The sequence below is a fragment of the Microcaecilia unicolor genome, chromosome 5 (genome assembly GCF_901765095.1).
Source record: "Microcaecilia unicolor chromosome 5, aMicUni1.1, whole genome shotgun sequence".
Lineage (NCBI taxonomy): Eukaryota > Metazoa > Chordata > Amphibia > Gymnophiona > Siphonopidae > Microcaecilia > Microcaecilia unicolor.
The window spans coordinates 255921327-255937616 of NC_044035.1; the positions used below are offsets into that span (position 1 = coordinate 255921327).

At 46.0% G+C, this 16290-nt stretch overlaps 1 protein-coding gene across 1 annotated transcript in view; it reads left to right on the plus strand.

Annotated features, from left to right (window-relative positions):
* The window catches only part of SPAG17 (sperm associated antigen 17), a 994731-nt gene that overhangs the window by 798467 nt on the left and 179974 nt on the right, over positions 1-16290 (plus strand). Inside the window, exon 35 of the mRNA XM_030205033.1 lies at positions 14937-15119. Within this exon, the coding sequence (XP_030060893.1) occupies positions 14937-15119 (183 nt within the window). The remainder of the gene's footprint in view (positions 1-14936; positions 15120-16290) is intronic.

Sequence of the window (16290 nt, forward strand, 5' to 3'; positions counted from 1 at the left end):
CCCCCCCCCCCCCTCCTCCCCACCAGGGACCTGCATACTGCTGCGATAGACCTGAGTATGATATTTGAGGCTGGAAAAAAAAGTTTTTAAAGTTATTTTTTTCAGGGTGGGAGGGGGTTAGTCACCACTGGAGGAGTCAGGGGAGGTCATCCCCGATTCCCTCCGGTGGTCATCTGGTCAGTTCGGGCACCTTTTTGTCGTTTGGTCATAACAAAAAATGGACCAAGTAAAGTCGACCAAGTGCTCGTCAGGGACGCCCTTCTTTTTTCCATTATTGCTCGAGGATGCCCATCTGTTAGGCACGCCCCTGTCATGCCTTCGCTATGCCTCCGACACGCCCCTGGGAACTTTGGTCGTCCCCACGACGGGAAGCAGTTGGGGACGCCCAAAATTGGCTTTTGATTATGCCAATTTGGGCGACCCTGAGAGAAGGACACCCATTTCCCGATTTGTGTTGAAAGATGGGCGCCCTTCTCTTTCGAAAATAAGCCTGATTGTGTATCTGGATTTTCAAAAGGCTTTTGACAAAGTACCTCATGAAAGGCTCCAGAAGAAATTGGAGAGTCATGGGATAGGAGGTAGTGTCCTATTGTAGATTAAAAACTGGTTAAAGGATAGAAAACAGAGTAGGGTTAAATGGTCAGTATTTTAAATGGAGAATGGTTAGTATTTTAAATGGAGAAGGGGATCCTCAGGGGTCTGTGCTGGGACTGCTGCTTTTTAACATATTTATAAATGATCTAGAGATGGGAGTGAGGTAATTACATTTGCTGACGACACAAAGTTATTCAAAGTTGTTAAATCGCAAGAGGATTGTGAAAAATTACAAGGGGACCTTACGTGACTGGGAGACCGGGCGTCTAAATGGCAGATGACGTTTAATGTGAGCAAGTACAAAGTGATGCATATGGGAAAGAAGAACCCAAAATGTAGCTACATAATGCAAGGTTCCACTTTAGGAGTCACCGACCAAGAAAAGGATCTCGGCATCATTGTTGATGATACATTGAAATCCTCTGCTCAGTGTGCTATGGCGGCTAAGAAAGCAAATAGAATGTTTGGTATTATTAGGAAAGGAATGGAAAACAAAAGTGAGGATGTTATAATGCCTTCATATTGGTCCATAGTGCAACCACACCTCGAATATTGTGTTCAATTTGATCGCCACATCTCAAAAAAGATATAGTGGAATAAGAAAAGGTACACAGAAAGGCAACAAAAATGATAAAGGGAATGGGATGACTTCCCTATTAGGAAAGGCTGAAGCGTCTAGGGCTCTTCAGCTTGGAGAAGAGACGGCTGAGGAGAGATATGATAGAGGTCTATAAAATAATGAGTGGAGTGGAATGGGTAGACGTGAATCGTTTGTTTACTCTTTCCAAAAATACTAGGACTAGGGGACATGCGATGAAGCTACAAAGTAGTAAATTTAATACGAATCAAAGAAAATGTTTCTTCAATCAACATGTAATTAAACTCTGGAATTCGTTGCCAGAGAATATGGTAATGGCAGTTAGCTTAGCAGGGTTTTAAAAAGGTCTGGACGGCTTCCTAAAAGAAAAGTCAATAGACCATTATTAAATTAACTTGGGGAAAATCCACTTCTTATTTCTGGGATAAGCAGCATAAAATGTATTGAGCTTTTCTGGGATCTTGCCAGGTATTTGTGACCTGGATTGGCCACTGTTGGAAACAGGATGCTGGGCTTGATGGACCTTTGGTCTGTCCCAGTGTGTCAATACTTATGTACTTATAGCTGAGGCGGACTGACAGTGGTTGTGACCCCCGGACAGTAAGAGTCATTGGGACCCCCCCTCCAGCCACTGTCTGCTGCACCACTGCCTCGCCGACGCTCCCTCCCGTACCGCCACTGCTCTCCCCAGTCCTACCTTGAAGGGCCTGGTAGTCTAGTGGCTTCTTCAGGGGCAGGAAACAACCCCACTTTTTCCTGCCCGCTATCACTACTGTGCCTGGCCAGTGGCAGCACAGCCGTGTTTTTCAAAATGGCTGCCAAGACTTACCGCGGTAGTTTCATCGGTCTCGGCAGTCTCGTGAGACCTCGGCAACCATTTTGAAAACACACCGGTGCCACCATGGAAAGTAGCGGCAGCGGACAGGAAAGAGTGGGATTCTTTCCTGCTACTACAGAGTACACTAGACAACCAGGCCCTTCAAGGTATGATCGGGGAGGGCTTCAATGTGCTGCAGTGGCAGCGGGCAACCAGGCAGAGTCTCTGCACCCCCTAGAGTCTCTGGGCCCTCAGGCACTGCCCAGTTGCCCGAATGGTCAGTCCATTCCTGCTTTATAGAATTACCTTCACAGAGACTAGGCCAGGGCTTCTCACTCCCTTCCTGAGGACCCCATAGCCAGTCTCATTATCAGAAAGTCCTCAGTGAATATGCATAAGATATACATACATATATTGGATTCTAAGTTGTGAAAATCCGACTGTTTGTGGGATCCCCAGGACAGGTTTGAGAAGCCCTGGTCTAGGCAGTTTTTTAACAAGCAATTTCTACTCCGCCTTTATGCAGATAACATACAGTTCCTGCTTCTTGTAAACAACAGTATAGGTAATATCTTAAATGCACGGTCAATAAATGGATGACTGCAAATGGATTGAAGCTGAAGATCAGAAAAGCTAAGATCCTACCATTAGCTGCTCATGATCTGAATGATATTCCATCTGAATTTCAACTTGATGATGATCTAATCCCTATTACATCCAATTTAAGGAACTTAGGGGTTATGCTTGATGAGAAATTAACTATGAAAGATCGCATGAGCAAAATCATTAGAGATGTGTACTTTAAACTTAGGCTAGTAAGGAGACATAAAGAACCTATTAAAGCCCAATAACTTTAGGACCGTTGTACAACACCTAATAACACCATGCTTCGATTTTGCAAATGCACTACTGTTAGGACTTCAGAAAACACAGATAAAAGCATTGCAGATAGCACAGAATTCAGTAGCCAGACTACTAGCAGGAACTGCTCGTTTAGAGCATATCACCCTGTTACTGAAGAAGCTACACTGGCCGCCCATGGAACAAAGGATAAACTTCAAAATCCTTTGTCTGATGTTCAGAAATCTACAACAACAAACTTCAGAGATCCTAACAACTAAACTACAAGTCTACCAACTGAAAAGACCATTAAGATCAGAATCAAGTGGTCTCCTAGTTCTTCCGTCGTATCATCTTGTGCATTTAGAGGAATTTAGATGCAGGTTTTTTAAATATTGCTGGACCTACATTATAGAACAAGCTACCCATGAGGATCAGAAATATCACCAACTTCAAAAGAGAACTTAAAACGTTACTGTTTTTACATGCCTACAGCTGAGGAGAAACCTGAGTATATGTCACTAAATATTCAGTCTAAGATACATGGAACTGCATCTTGTTCCAACACATTCCTGTGATTTTCCTACAATTTTCAGATACTGATTTATGTATACTGTATTATGTCTTCTGTTTTACTATGAATGCTCTTATTGTAATCCACTTAGAACAGTGAATAATACGGAATATAAGTTTTATAATAAATAAATAAATATAAATAAACAAACAAACAACTATTTTAATTGCAGAAATGGCTCTGAAAAGTGTTTGCAAAAAACAGAAGAAACCAGTCTTCGCAAGAAAAACAACAAAAAAGCAAAACAGCGAAGATGACTAACAGGAACAAAAATAAAAAATTAAAAACAAGAATATATCAAATTTGTATTTAAAAATATGAATACTTAAAAAAGTAAGAAACATAAAAAAGACGACACTTGTTTGTAAAAAATTAAAACACTTTTTATTAGCCAAAGGATAGCATGGAGAAAGGAACTAATAAAGTGTTTTAATTTTTTACAAACAAGTGTCGTCTTTTTTATGTTTTTTACTTTTTTAAGTATTCATATTTTTAAATACAAATTTGATATATTCTTGTTTTTAATTTTTTATTTTTGTTCCTGTTAGTCATCTTCGCTGTTTTGCTTTTCTGAAAAGTATTTCCCATATACTGAATAAAATAAAATTTAGTAACTATGATAACATTAATGAAATACATCCAAAAATCTTTATTAATTTATATCTAAATCTTTAAAATCCCATTTTTTCTGACAATGACTTTGATGGGCATTTTCGAAAGAAACGTCTAAGTTTGAATTTGGACATCTTTGTAAAACGTCCAGATTCAGAGACGGGGAGAAGGTCATTTCGAAAAAAGATGGACGTCCATCTTTGGTTTCGAACATACCATGGACATCCTTAGATTTGGACGTCCCTAGATTTGGGCGTCTTTGATTTTTGGCGATTTTCAAAAGCAAAGATGTCCAAGTCTAAAACGTCCAAATGCAAGCCATTTGGACATGGGAGGAGCCAGCATTTGTAGTACACTGGTGCCCCTGACATGCCAGAATGGCAATCGGGCACCCTAGGGGGCACTGCAGTGGACTTCATAAAATATTCCCAGATACACAGCTCCCTTACCTTGTGTGCTGAGCCCCCCCCCCCCAAAAAAGAAAAACAAACCCCACTACCCCCAACTGTACACCACTACCATAGTCCTTACGGGTGAAGGGGGCACCTATATGTGGGTACAGAGGGTTTCTGGTGGGTTTTGGAGGGCTCGCTGTTTCCTCAACAAATGTAACAGGTAGGGGGGTATGGGCCTCGGTCAACCTGTCTGAAGTGCACTGCACCTACTACGAAACTACTCCAGGGAGCATGCACTGTCATGGATGACATCTGAGGCTGGCATAGAGGCTGGCAAGTAATATTTTTAATGATGTTTTTTGAGAGTGGGAGAAGGATAGTGACCACTGGGGGAGTAATGGGAGGTCATCCCCAATTCCCTCCAGTGGTCATCTGGTCATTTCGGGCACCTTTCTGTGCCTTATTCGTAATAAAAAGAGGTCCGGGTGAAAACATCCAAGTTTTAGTCCTGGACGTCTTTGTTTTTTTCCATTAAGGCTCAAAGACGTCCAAGTCTTAGGAACACCCAAGTCCCGCCTCCAATGCGCCCCCTTCAGATTTGGGCGTCCTTGCGATGGACTTCCGATAGAGACATCCAAAATCGGGTTTCTATTATACTGATTTGGGCGTCTCTGAGAGATGGATGTCCAAGTGCCGATTTATGTCACTTTTTGGACATCCATCTCTTTTGAAAATGAGCCTGTTAGTCTCTAAATTCGTGTGATCTTTAACCAATTCAGCTGACAAATTATCCACCCATTGAAGTGAAGGAGAAAAGGTATTATACAGATTTTGAGCCACAGATAGCTTTGACTTAGTTATTTCCACTTTTTGTTCTGAATTCAAACTTTTACCAGATTGGTGGGCCATTTGTATGGTTATAGTGAGACCCAGAGATACTACAGTCTTCCAGATTTCTTCTAATATGAACATTGCTGGTCTTACTGGTTCATAAACAGCTGGCAACAAGGTCTGAGGCTGGGAATCCTTTACTTTATTTTATTTTATTCAGATTTCTAGACCACTTTTACCAGAAAGTTCAAAGCGGTTTACAGAGTTTCAAGTGATGACAACTGAGACAGTAACTCAGGGATTATAAGCAATTACATGTACAGTTCCCATCAGTCAGACAGATGAAAAATTTCACAGTAGGATTGAACAATCTCATAACAGGAGGTGCATTATGGACAGAGAGATTTTTTTAATAGAATCTTAAATTGTTTTCTAAATAGGGTATAATTGTTTAGGTTTTCCAAACTTAAAGCTAAGTCTTTCTATAATCTGTCATCAGGGCTCCAATAGCTCTCTCTTGCCCATGGAGTTGGTCATCACTTCCCCCCTCAATTACTCTCCCTGCTTCGGAGAAACAGGCACAGTCAATGTATGCATATTGGGTGAGTTGAACACAGAGAGTTCATCAGCTAATACCAGGCTCGCTTCCGTCAAACTCTGCCATTGCAATGCAGTGTTAGTCAGGGGCTGCCTCTCTTCAGAGGACAGTGAAACACTGCTGCCCCGAGGTGATGACGATTTTGCTGAGCCTTCAGCCACCTCAAGCGGGACTACCTTGGTAGCTGGTAAGTACACAGCGTATCTCTCAATCTTTTGCACTTATATCGCACTAATTATTGATTCTCAACAACATTCTTATTATATCCTCTATGATATTTATTACACATCCACAAATCTCGTACATTCACAGACCATCTCACATATTTCTCAAAGCTGTGCTTTACCCCAATAACATTTGGATCCACATCATATTAAACATTTTCTTTGTGATCAGCTAAGCGTGGTTATCGAAGGATAGATGACTATCTATTGTAACTCCAAGGATCTTTAAACTACTAGAGATGGGGATGATTGCATCTGGGGTATTGAGGGTGGCCGGGAGAGATGGGGAGTATTGAGATGAGAGGACTAGGCATTGAGTTTTTTCTTTAATTTCATCTTAAAGGCATTGGCCCATGAGATCAAGGTGGACATACCAGTAGTGATTTTATCAGAGATTTCGGATAAATTTGATTTAAAGGGAATAAAAATGGTGACGTCATCAGCATATATAAAGGGATTAAGGCCATGTTTGGCTAATAATCTGACCAAGGGGATCATCATGGTATTGAAGAGTATTGGGGAGAGAGGAGATCCCTGTGGTACTCTGCATTCAGACGACCATGGGGATGAGATATTTGTGGTTCCTTTAACTTGATAAGACCTGGTTGTGATGAAGTCTCTTAACCAATTGATAATATTACCTCCAATTCCAAGTTTGTCCAAACATTTAGCAAGAATGTTATGATCTACTATGTCAAAAGCGCTTGACAAATCAAATTGCAAAAGGAGGATTTTGTTTCCAGTTGCGATTTCCTGTTTGAATTTAGTTATTAGAGTAAGGAGGACCATTTCTGTGCTGTGGGCAGATCGGAAGCCTGATTGTGACTCTTGAAGGATAGAAAATTTCTGAATATATTCATTTAGTTGTGAGGTCACTCTATTCTCTATTCTCCATTAATTTTTGACCAAACTTTTACTATTCCTTTACTTGATAATGTAACAGAGAAAAAGGTATGTTCAAAACATGTGACCAACTATGTATGGTCTAGCACAAAAATATATACAGTTACTCTTCATTCCTCTTAGTTGTTCAGACCAGATTACTGGGAGGGTTAGGGTCCTGCAAAATATAGTTCTTTACATATTCTGTTCTCAGAAATCAGATCTTCCAAGTTATCAATGCTTAGTACAGATGATAAACACAGGATAGTAGGTATCCAGGTGACAGATATTGAGGCTCTGTAGTGATGGTGTTATAAATCCTTATAAAATGTTACACCCTTCTGTCCTGGGTGGAACCTTGCCCCTTAAGATTTGGAAGAGGGCAGCTGGTTGATATAGCAGGTACCCTGAATAGATGCCTTCTCTCTCTGGACGTTTTAGGGGTGTAGAGGATTCCCATACCTCCATACTGCACAAACCAGCACCTTAGTTCCTGGTACTTGTCCCTGGTCCATAAATCCTTGCTCTGATACAGGTGCCTCTGTTGTGCTAACCCATGAGGATATAGCAAGCTAAATCTTCATTCTCCGAGGACAAGCAGGCTGCTTGTTCTCACTGATGGGTGACGTCCATGGCAGCCCCTCCAATCGGAATCTTCCCTAGCAAAAGCCTTTGCTAGCCCTCGCGCGCCAATGCGCACCGCGCATGCGCGGCCGTCTTCCCGCCCGAAAATGGCTCGTGCCGGCCAGTCTTCTTTTGTCCGCGCTCGGTACGGTCGTGTTACGCCGTTCGTGCCCCTTAAGTCAACCTCGCGCGTCTCTTTTTGACTTTCGCTAACTAAAAAAAAAAAAAAGAAGGATTTCGGAAGAGGACCTTTTCGGTCTTTTTCCCTTTCCTCTATTTTCAGTTTTTGCCCCGGTAAGTTTTCTTTCGTCTTCGGGGTAGGCCCTTTTGAGGCCTCGGGTCGAATTTTTTTCTCCCCCTCTTTTTGGTGCCTACCGCAATTACGAGTTTTGATTTCGCCGGCGTGATTTTTCCGCCCATGTCATCGAAGTCTCCAGCGGCTTCAAGAAGTGCACCCAGTGCGCCCGGGTAATCTCGCTCACTGACAGGCACGCGTCGTGTCTTCAGTGTCTGGGGGCTGGGCACCGCCCGCATGCCTGTAGTCTGTGCGCCCTATTACAAAAGCGGACTCAGGTAGTGAGATTGGCCTAGTGGAACGTTTTGTTCTCGGGCTCTTCGTCGGCATCAGCACCGGGAGTATCGAGTGCATCGACGTCGACAGCGTCCAGACCTCCGTCCTCGGCCGCTACTGCATCGAGGCATCGACCCTCTGCATCGGGGCTGAGACATCGGAAGGCTGCGTCGGCGTCGGTGGTACCGGGACCTCCACTTCTGCTGATGTCGTCGGACGGTGGTGCTTCGACTGGAGTGCAGGTGAGGGCTGTCCATTCCCCTGCTGGTGGCGGTGAGCCTTCGGGTGGGTCTCCCCCTACCTTGAGGGCTCCTGCGGTACAGCCCCCCCGAGACCGACCTTCTTCGGCCTCAGCCCCGAGGAAGCGATGGCTGGATTCTACGTCCTCCTCGTCGGTGCTGGGAAGCTCCGGTGACATGCTTCGTTCCAAGAAGTCGAAGAAGCATCGACACCGGTCCCCCTCCCGTATCGGCACCGAGAGCTCTGGGTCGCCGAGGGAGTCGGCACCCAGTAGGCATCGGCACCGAGAGGACCGCTCACCCTCTGTTCAAGAGGTGTCGATGTGCTCCACTGTGGACAGCCCGGAACAGCCTCCACGCCCGGAACAGACTCTGACATCGACTCCTGCATCGGCTTCCACGTCTTTCTCCACAGCCGCTCTGCACGAGAGTCTCCGGGCCGTTCTCCCAGAGATTCTGGGAGAGCTGTTGCGTCCTTCCCCTCCGGTACCGGGGGTGCTTGCGCCACCGGTACCGTCGAGTGAGGCGCCGGCTGGCCCCTTGCCCGGGGTGAGGTCTCCGACATCGGTGCCACATGCGGTACCGACTGCGGTCGCCTCCCAGGAAGGCTCCCCGACGACGTCGGCGGAGGGAGCTTCGCCGGTGCGGGCGAGGGAGTCTACGTCTCGACGCTCCCACCGTGGCCGTGGTTCCATGGAGTCGAGCCGGGCACGGCTTCAGACACAGGTCTGTGAACTTGTGTCTGATACCGAAGGTGAGGCCTCGTGGGAAGAGGAGGAGGACATCAGATATTTCTCTGATGAGGAGTCTGAGGGCCTTCCTTCTGATCCCACTCCCTCCCCTTAAAGGCAGCTTTCTCCTCCCGAGAGTCTGTCTTTTGCGGCCTTTGTCCGGGAGATGTCTACGGCCATCCCCTTCCCGGTGGTTGTGGAGGACGAGCCCAGGGCTGAAATGTTTGAGCTCCTGGACTATCCTTCTCCACCTAAGGAAGCGTCCACAGTTCCCATGCATCATGTCCTCAAAAAGACATTGCTGGCGAACTGGACCAAGCCACTAAGTAATCCCCACATTCCCAAGAAGATCGAGTCCCAGTACTGGATCCATGGGGACCCAGAGCTGATGCGCACTCAGTTGCCTACCATTCTTCTATGCTCGTGGCCAAAATCCAGTCTTACCAGCTCTACAAGAGCATACACATGCGGAACAATGTGCGGCAGTTGGCGGGCTTGGTGGACAAGCTCCCCCCCTGAGCAAGCCAAGCCATTTCAGGAGGTGGTCAGGCAGCTGAAGGCATGCAGAAAATTCCTGGCCAGAGGGGTGTATGACACCTTTGATGTTGCGTCCAGGGCCGCTGCTCAAGGTGTGGTGATGCGCAGACTCTCATGGCTGCGTGCCTCCGACCTGGAGAATAGGATCCAGCAGCGGATTGCGGACTCACCTTGCCGTGCGGATAACATTTTTGGAGAGAAAGTCGAGCAGGTGGTAGAGCAGCTCCACCAGCGGGATACCACTTTCGACAAGTTCTCCCGTCGGCAGCCTTCAGCTTCTACCTCTACAGGTACACGATTTTTGGGGGGAAGGAAGACTGTTCCCTACTCTTCTGGTAAGCGTAGGTACAATCCTCCTTCTCGACAGCCTGCGGCCCAGGCTAAGCCCCAGCGCGCTCGCTCTCGTCAGCAGCGTGCGCCTCAGCAAGGCCCCTCGGCTCCCCAGCAAAAGCAAGGGACGAGCTTTTGACTGGCTCCAGCAGAGCATAGCCGACATCCAAGTGTCAGTGCCGGGCGACCTGCCAGTCGGAGGGAGGTTGAAAGCTTTTCACCAAAGGTGGCCTCTCATAACCTCCGATCAGTGGGTTCTTCAAATAGTCCGGCAAGGATACACCCTCAATTTGGCCTCCAAACCTCCAAATTGTCCACCGGGAGCTCAGTCTTACAGCTTCCAACAGAAGCAGGTACTTGCAGAGGAACTCTCCGCCCTTCTCAGCGCCAATGCGGTCGAGCCCGTGCCATCCGGGCAGGAAGGGCTGGGATTCTATTCCAGGTACTTCCTTGTGGAAAAGAAAACAGGGGGGATGCATCCCATCCTAGACCTAAGGGCCCTGAACAAATATCTGGTCAAAGAAAAGTTCAGGATGCTTTCCCTGGGCACCCTTCTCCCCATGATTCAGGAAAACGATTGGCTATGCTCTCTGGACTTGAAGGACGCCTACACGCACATCCCGATACTGCCAGCTCACAGACAGTATCTGCAATTTCAGCTGGGCACATGTCACTTCCAGTACTGTGTGCTACCCTTTGGGCTCGCCTCTGCGCCCAGAGTGTTCACGAAGTGCTTGGCTGTATTAGCAGCGGCACTTCGCAGGCTGGGGGTGCACGTGTTCCCATATCTCGACAATTGGCTGGTGAAGAACACATCCGAGGCAGGAGCTCTACAGTCCATGCAGATGACTATTCGCCTCCTGGAGCTACTGGGGTTTGTGATAAATTATCCAAAGTCCCATCTTCTCCCAGTGCAGAGACTCGAATTCATAGGAGCTCTGCTGGATTCTCGGACGGCTCGTGCCTATCTCCAAGAGGCGAGAGCCAACAACTTGTTGTCCCTCGTCTCGCGGTTGCGAGCATCCCAGCAGATCACAGCTCGGCAGATGTTGAGATTGCTGTGCCACATGGCCTCCACAGTTCATGTGACTCCCATGGCCCGCCTTCACATGAGATCTGCTCAATGGACCCTAGCTTCCCAGTGATTTCAGGCTGCTGGGGATCTAGAAGACGTGATTCACCTGTCCACGAGTTTTCTCAAATCCCTGTATTGGTGGACGATTTGGTCCAATTTGACTCTGGGACGTCCTTTCCAAATTCCTCAGCCACAAAAAGTGCTGACTACGGATGCGTCTCTCCTGGGGTGGGGAGCTCATGTCGATGGGCTTCACACCCAAGGAAGCTGGTCCCTCCAGGAACGCGATCTGCAGATCAATCTCCTGGAGTTACGAGCGGTCTGGAACGCTTTGAAGGCTTTCAGAGATCGGCTGTCCCACCAAATTATCCAAATTCAGACAGACAACCAGGTTGCCATGTATTACATCAACAAGCAGGGGGGCACCGGATCTCGCCCCCTGTGTCAGGAAGCCGTCAGCATGTGGCTCTGGGCTCGCCGTCACGGCATGGTGCTCCAAGCCACATATCTGGCAGGCGTAAACAACAGTCTGGCCGACAGGTTGAGCAGGATTATGCAACCTCACGAGTGGTCGCTCAATTCCCGTGTAGTGCGACAGATCTTCCAGGTGTGGGGCACCCCCTTGGTAGATCTCTTCGCATCTCGAGCCAACCACAAAGTCCCTCAGTTCTGTTCCAGGCTTCAGGCCCACGGCAGACTGGCATCGGATGCCTTCCTCCTGGACTGGGGGGAGGGTCTGCTGTATGCTTATCCTCCCATACCTCTGGTGGGGAAGACTTTGTTGAAACTCAAGCAAGACCGAGGCACCATGATTCTGATTGCTCCTTTTTGGCCGCGTCAGATCTGGTTCCCTCTTCTTCTGGAGTTGTCCTCCGAAGAACCGTGGAGATTGGAGTGTTTTCCGACCCTCATCACACAGGACGAAGGGGCACTTCTGCATCCCAACCTCCGGTCTCTGGCTCTCACGGCCTGGATGTTGAGAGCGTAGACTTTGCCTCTTTGGGTCTGTCAGAGGGTGTCTCCCGCATCTTGCTTGCTTCCAGGAAAGATTCCACTAAGAGGAGTTACTTCTTTCTATGGAGGAGGTTTGCCGTCTGGTGTGACAGCAAGGCCCTAGATCCTCGCTCTTGTCCTACACAGCCTGCTTGTCCTCGGAGAAAGCGAATGCTACATACCTGTAGAAGGTATTCTCCGAGGACAGCAGGCTGATTGTTCTCACAAACCCGCCCGCCTCCCCTTTTGGAGTTGTGTCTTCCCTTCTCTTTGTCTTGCTACATATGAGACTGGCCGGCACGAGCCGGTTTCGGGCGGGAAGACGGCCGCGCATGCGCGGTGCGCATCGGCGCGCGAGGGCTAGCAAAGGCTTTTGCTAGTGAAGATTCCGATTGGAGGGGCTGCCGTGGACGTCACCCATCAGTGAGAACAATCAGCCTGCTGTCCTCGGAGAATACCTTCTACAGGTATGTAGCATTCGCTTTCAGGTTACTGCTGCAGATATTGCAAGAAAGGGACTCCCTTATTGAGGACTTGATATAAATGGTACAATTTTTTTAAAGAAATTCTTCATTTACCTAGCTAGATTTAACAGTTTATTTCATAGGAAAGCAGGAGAAAACCTCTACGCAAATCCAAAACAAATACCAAAGAAGCAGAGGATGACTCATGACTTCCACAAATGAATGGAGAACAGGAGATCTTTATTGAAGCACCAAATCAAAACCCGACACGGGGCCGTGTTTCGGCAGTCAGTCTGCCTGTGTCGGGGATCTCATGCAAACACTCTTAGGGGCCCTTTTACTAAACAGCAATAAGCCCACCATGGGCTTACCACGCTCCAATCCAGAACTACTGCCAGGCTACCGCAGGAGCCCACGGTAGTTCCCACCCCTAGTGCACCCCATTTCTGGCACCACAAAAATATGCCCTATTTTTGTAGTGCCAGAACTTAACTGGCAGTAATTGCTGCCCAGTTACTGCCAGGTTTGCACGGGAGCCCTTTCCACCATCTCAATGGGTGGTGGTAAGTGGTTCTAATTCCCAAAAATGGACAGCCTTTTACCCTCTGCTTAGTAAAATCAAAAATACGTGCTGATGCTAACATAGGCCCCCTTTTACCACAGCGTAGTAAATGGACCCCTTACAGGACAGTGCCTGATCACAACAGTGCTGTAATCTGCAGTGTGTTTGTGCTGTCTGCTCTGACAGAGTGCTTCAGTTATTTCTGTTACTTTTTGTGATATATCCCATTCCAGAACCTTACACAGTGCATTGCTCTCTAGCAGTGTTTGTATGAGACCCCCTGATGCAAGCGGATTGACCGCCAAAACACAGCCCTGTGTCGGGTCTTGATTGGATGCTTCAATAAAGATCTCCTGTTCTCTATATGTGGAAATCGTGAGTCATCCTCTGTTTCTTTAGTATTTGTTTTACACTTTATTTCATGTTATACCATTTAGTTTTCTGTTTCAAGTTGTATCTTGAATATAATAATTATAAAATTTCAATAAAGTTTAACAATAGAAATCAAACAAAATAAAACATGGAAAAGAAAATAAGATGATACCTTTTTTATTGGACATAACTTAATACATTTCTTGATTAGCTTTCGAAGGTTGCCCTTCTTCGTCAGATCGGAAATAAGCAAATGTGCTAGCTGACAGTGTATATAAGTGAAAACATTCAAGCATTACTATGACAGTCTGACAGGGTGAGAGGATGGGGGTGGGTACGAGGTATGCATGGGGACATCAAAGCATATCATTCATATTCTAACAGGATGGGTGTGGATAATTGAGGGGTGGGGTGATCAACAGAGAAATACAGCTTTATGGTTTATAATGGGCTAGGAACCCCAGATCCTTGTTAAGTCCTTTCTGTTGGGTGTTAAAATATTCAATCATTCTGACTTCAAAGGTCTTACGTTCTTGTATGGTTTTAAAGTTACCTTTCAGGATTCTCACTGTGAAGTCACTGGTACAGTGTCCTGGTCCTGTAAAATGTTGACCAACAGGCGTGGGAACCCTACTGGCACCAGTATTGTTCATGTGATGTCTATGTAAATTGAATCTTGTCTTAAGCATCTGGCCTGTTTCTCCAATATAGCATCCTTCGTTACATTTTTTACACTGAATGATATATACCACATTGGAGGATGAGCAAGTGAAAGATCCCTTTATGTTGGTCAACATTTTACAGGACCAGGACACTGTACCAGTGACTTCACAGTGAGAATCCTGAAAGGTAACTTTAAAACCATACAAGAACGTAAGACCTTTGAAGTCAGAATGATTGAATATTTTAACACCCAACAGAAAGGACTTAACAAGGATCTGGGGTTCCTAGCCCATTATAAACCATAAAGCTGTATTTCTCTGTTGATCACCCCACCCCTCAATTATCCACACCCATCCTGTTAGAATATCAATGATATGCTTTGATGTCCCCATGCATACCTCGAACCCACCCCCATCCTCCCACCCTGTCAGACTGTCATAGTAATGCTTGAATGTTTTCACTTATATACACTGTCAGCTAGCACATTTGCTTATTTCCGATCTGATGAAGAAGGGCAACCTTCGAAAGCTAATCAAGAAATGTATTAAGTTATGTCCAATAAAAAAGGTATCATCTTATTTTCTTTTCCATGTTTTGTTTTGTTTGATTTCTATTGATAACCTTAAGAGTGGACTAACACGGCTACCACACTCCTCTAATAAAGTTTAAAAAATTAAGAATAAAAAAATATGATATTACTTATATAACTCAAAAGTAATGTTTTCCTGTATTATAAATACTGCTTGGTGCAATGGAAATAGTATTTTCAGGAATCTCACATCTGACTGTTATCACTTAAATTATTTTTAGAGAAAGACTATGGGCCCTCCATTTGGGTCTACAGCAGGGAAGGGCCTCTACATCAGATCTGAGTACATGCCTGCTAATCCAGTCCCTGTGTTGAAGTGTCCCAATGTGCTTCAGGTCCGTCAGTTGATCCAGTATGAGCCAGTAAGCCAAGAGCTCAGAAGGCAGCTTCAGCTTTCTCTCCTGGTAAGAAAACTACACACACAAAAAATGCAAAACATGGCAATTGATGCAAGGGGTCTCTAAGATTTTTCTTAAGAGGGCAATTTTCTTGCTGCCCAAATTGTTGTGAAGTCCTAGGTACTTTTTACTTACAGATTTTGCAGGAGTTTTCAAATTAAAGGTACACCTATATTTTAACTTTGAGAGTGCACCTCCAGCAAAAACAATTAAAAAAAACTGAAATACACAAGGAAAGTGACCAATTTTCTCTTAACCCTTTTTCACAGTTAAGACACTGTTTCTCCTGCAGAAAAGGATTTCAAAATTGTCTTCCCAGCACTAAGGGGCCTGTTTACTAAGCTACATTAGATATTGAACACAACTTTGAATGCATGCCACCAGTGCAGTGCTGCATTAACTGTTACTGTTCTCTGATTGACATGTTAGACACGTGGAGGGCAATTCTATAAAGTACACACTAACAGGTACTAATCAAGCACATAATTCTTTAGACTAATGGCATATACATGCATATGTGTAAATGCGTAAATGACAGCATTCCACCTAATTGCTATTCTGTAAATACACATGTACACGTAATGCATATTTTACAGGTGGGCATACACGTGGAGGGGCATAATCGAACGGAAACGCCTATCTCCATGGGCGTTTATCTCCGAGAACAGGTCCGTGAAGGGGCGGGCCGAACCGTATTTTCGAAAAAATGGACGTTTTTGAGCTGGGAGTTTTATTTTTTTAGTGATAATGGAAACTAAAAACGCCCAGCTCAAAAACGTCCTAATCCGAGCCATTTGGTCGTGGGAGGGGCCACGATTCGTAGTACACTCTCCCCCCTGACATGCCAGGACACCAACTGGGCACCCTAGGTCAGTGCGGTGGACTTCAGAAAAAGCTCCCACATGCATAGCTCCCTTACCACGGGTGCTGAGCTCCCAACCCCTCCCCCAAAACCCACTACCCACAAATGTACAACACTACCATAGCTCTTAGGGGTGAAGGGGGCACCTACATGTGGGTACAGTGGGTTTTGGAGGCCTCCCATTTACCAGCACAAGTGTTACAGGTGGGGGGGGGGGGGCCTGGGTCCACCTGGCTGAAGTGCACTGCGGTACCCACTAAAAGTGCTCCAGGGACCTGCATACACGCAGGCCTCTAGGACTTGTTATTGCTGTAT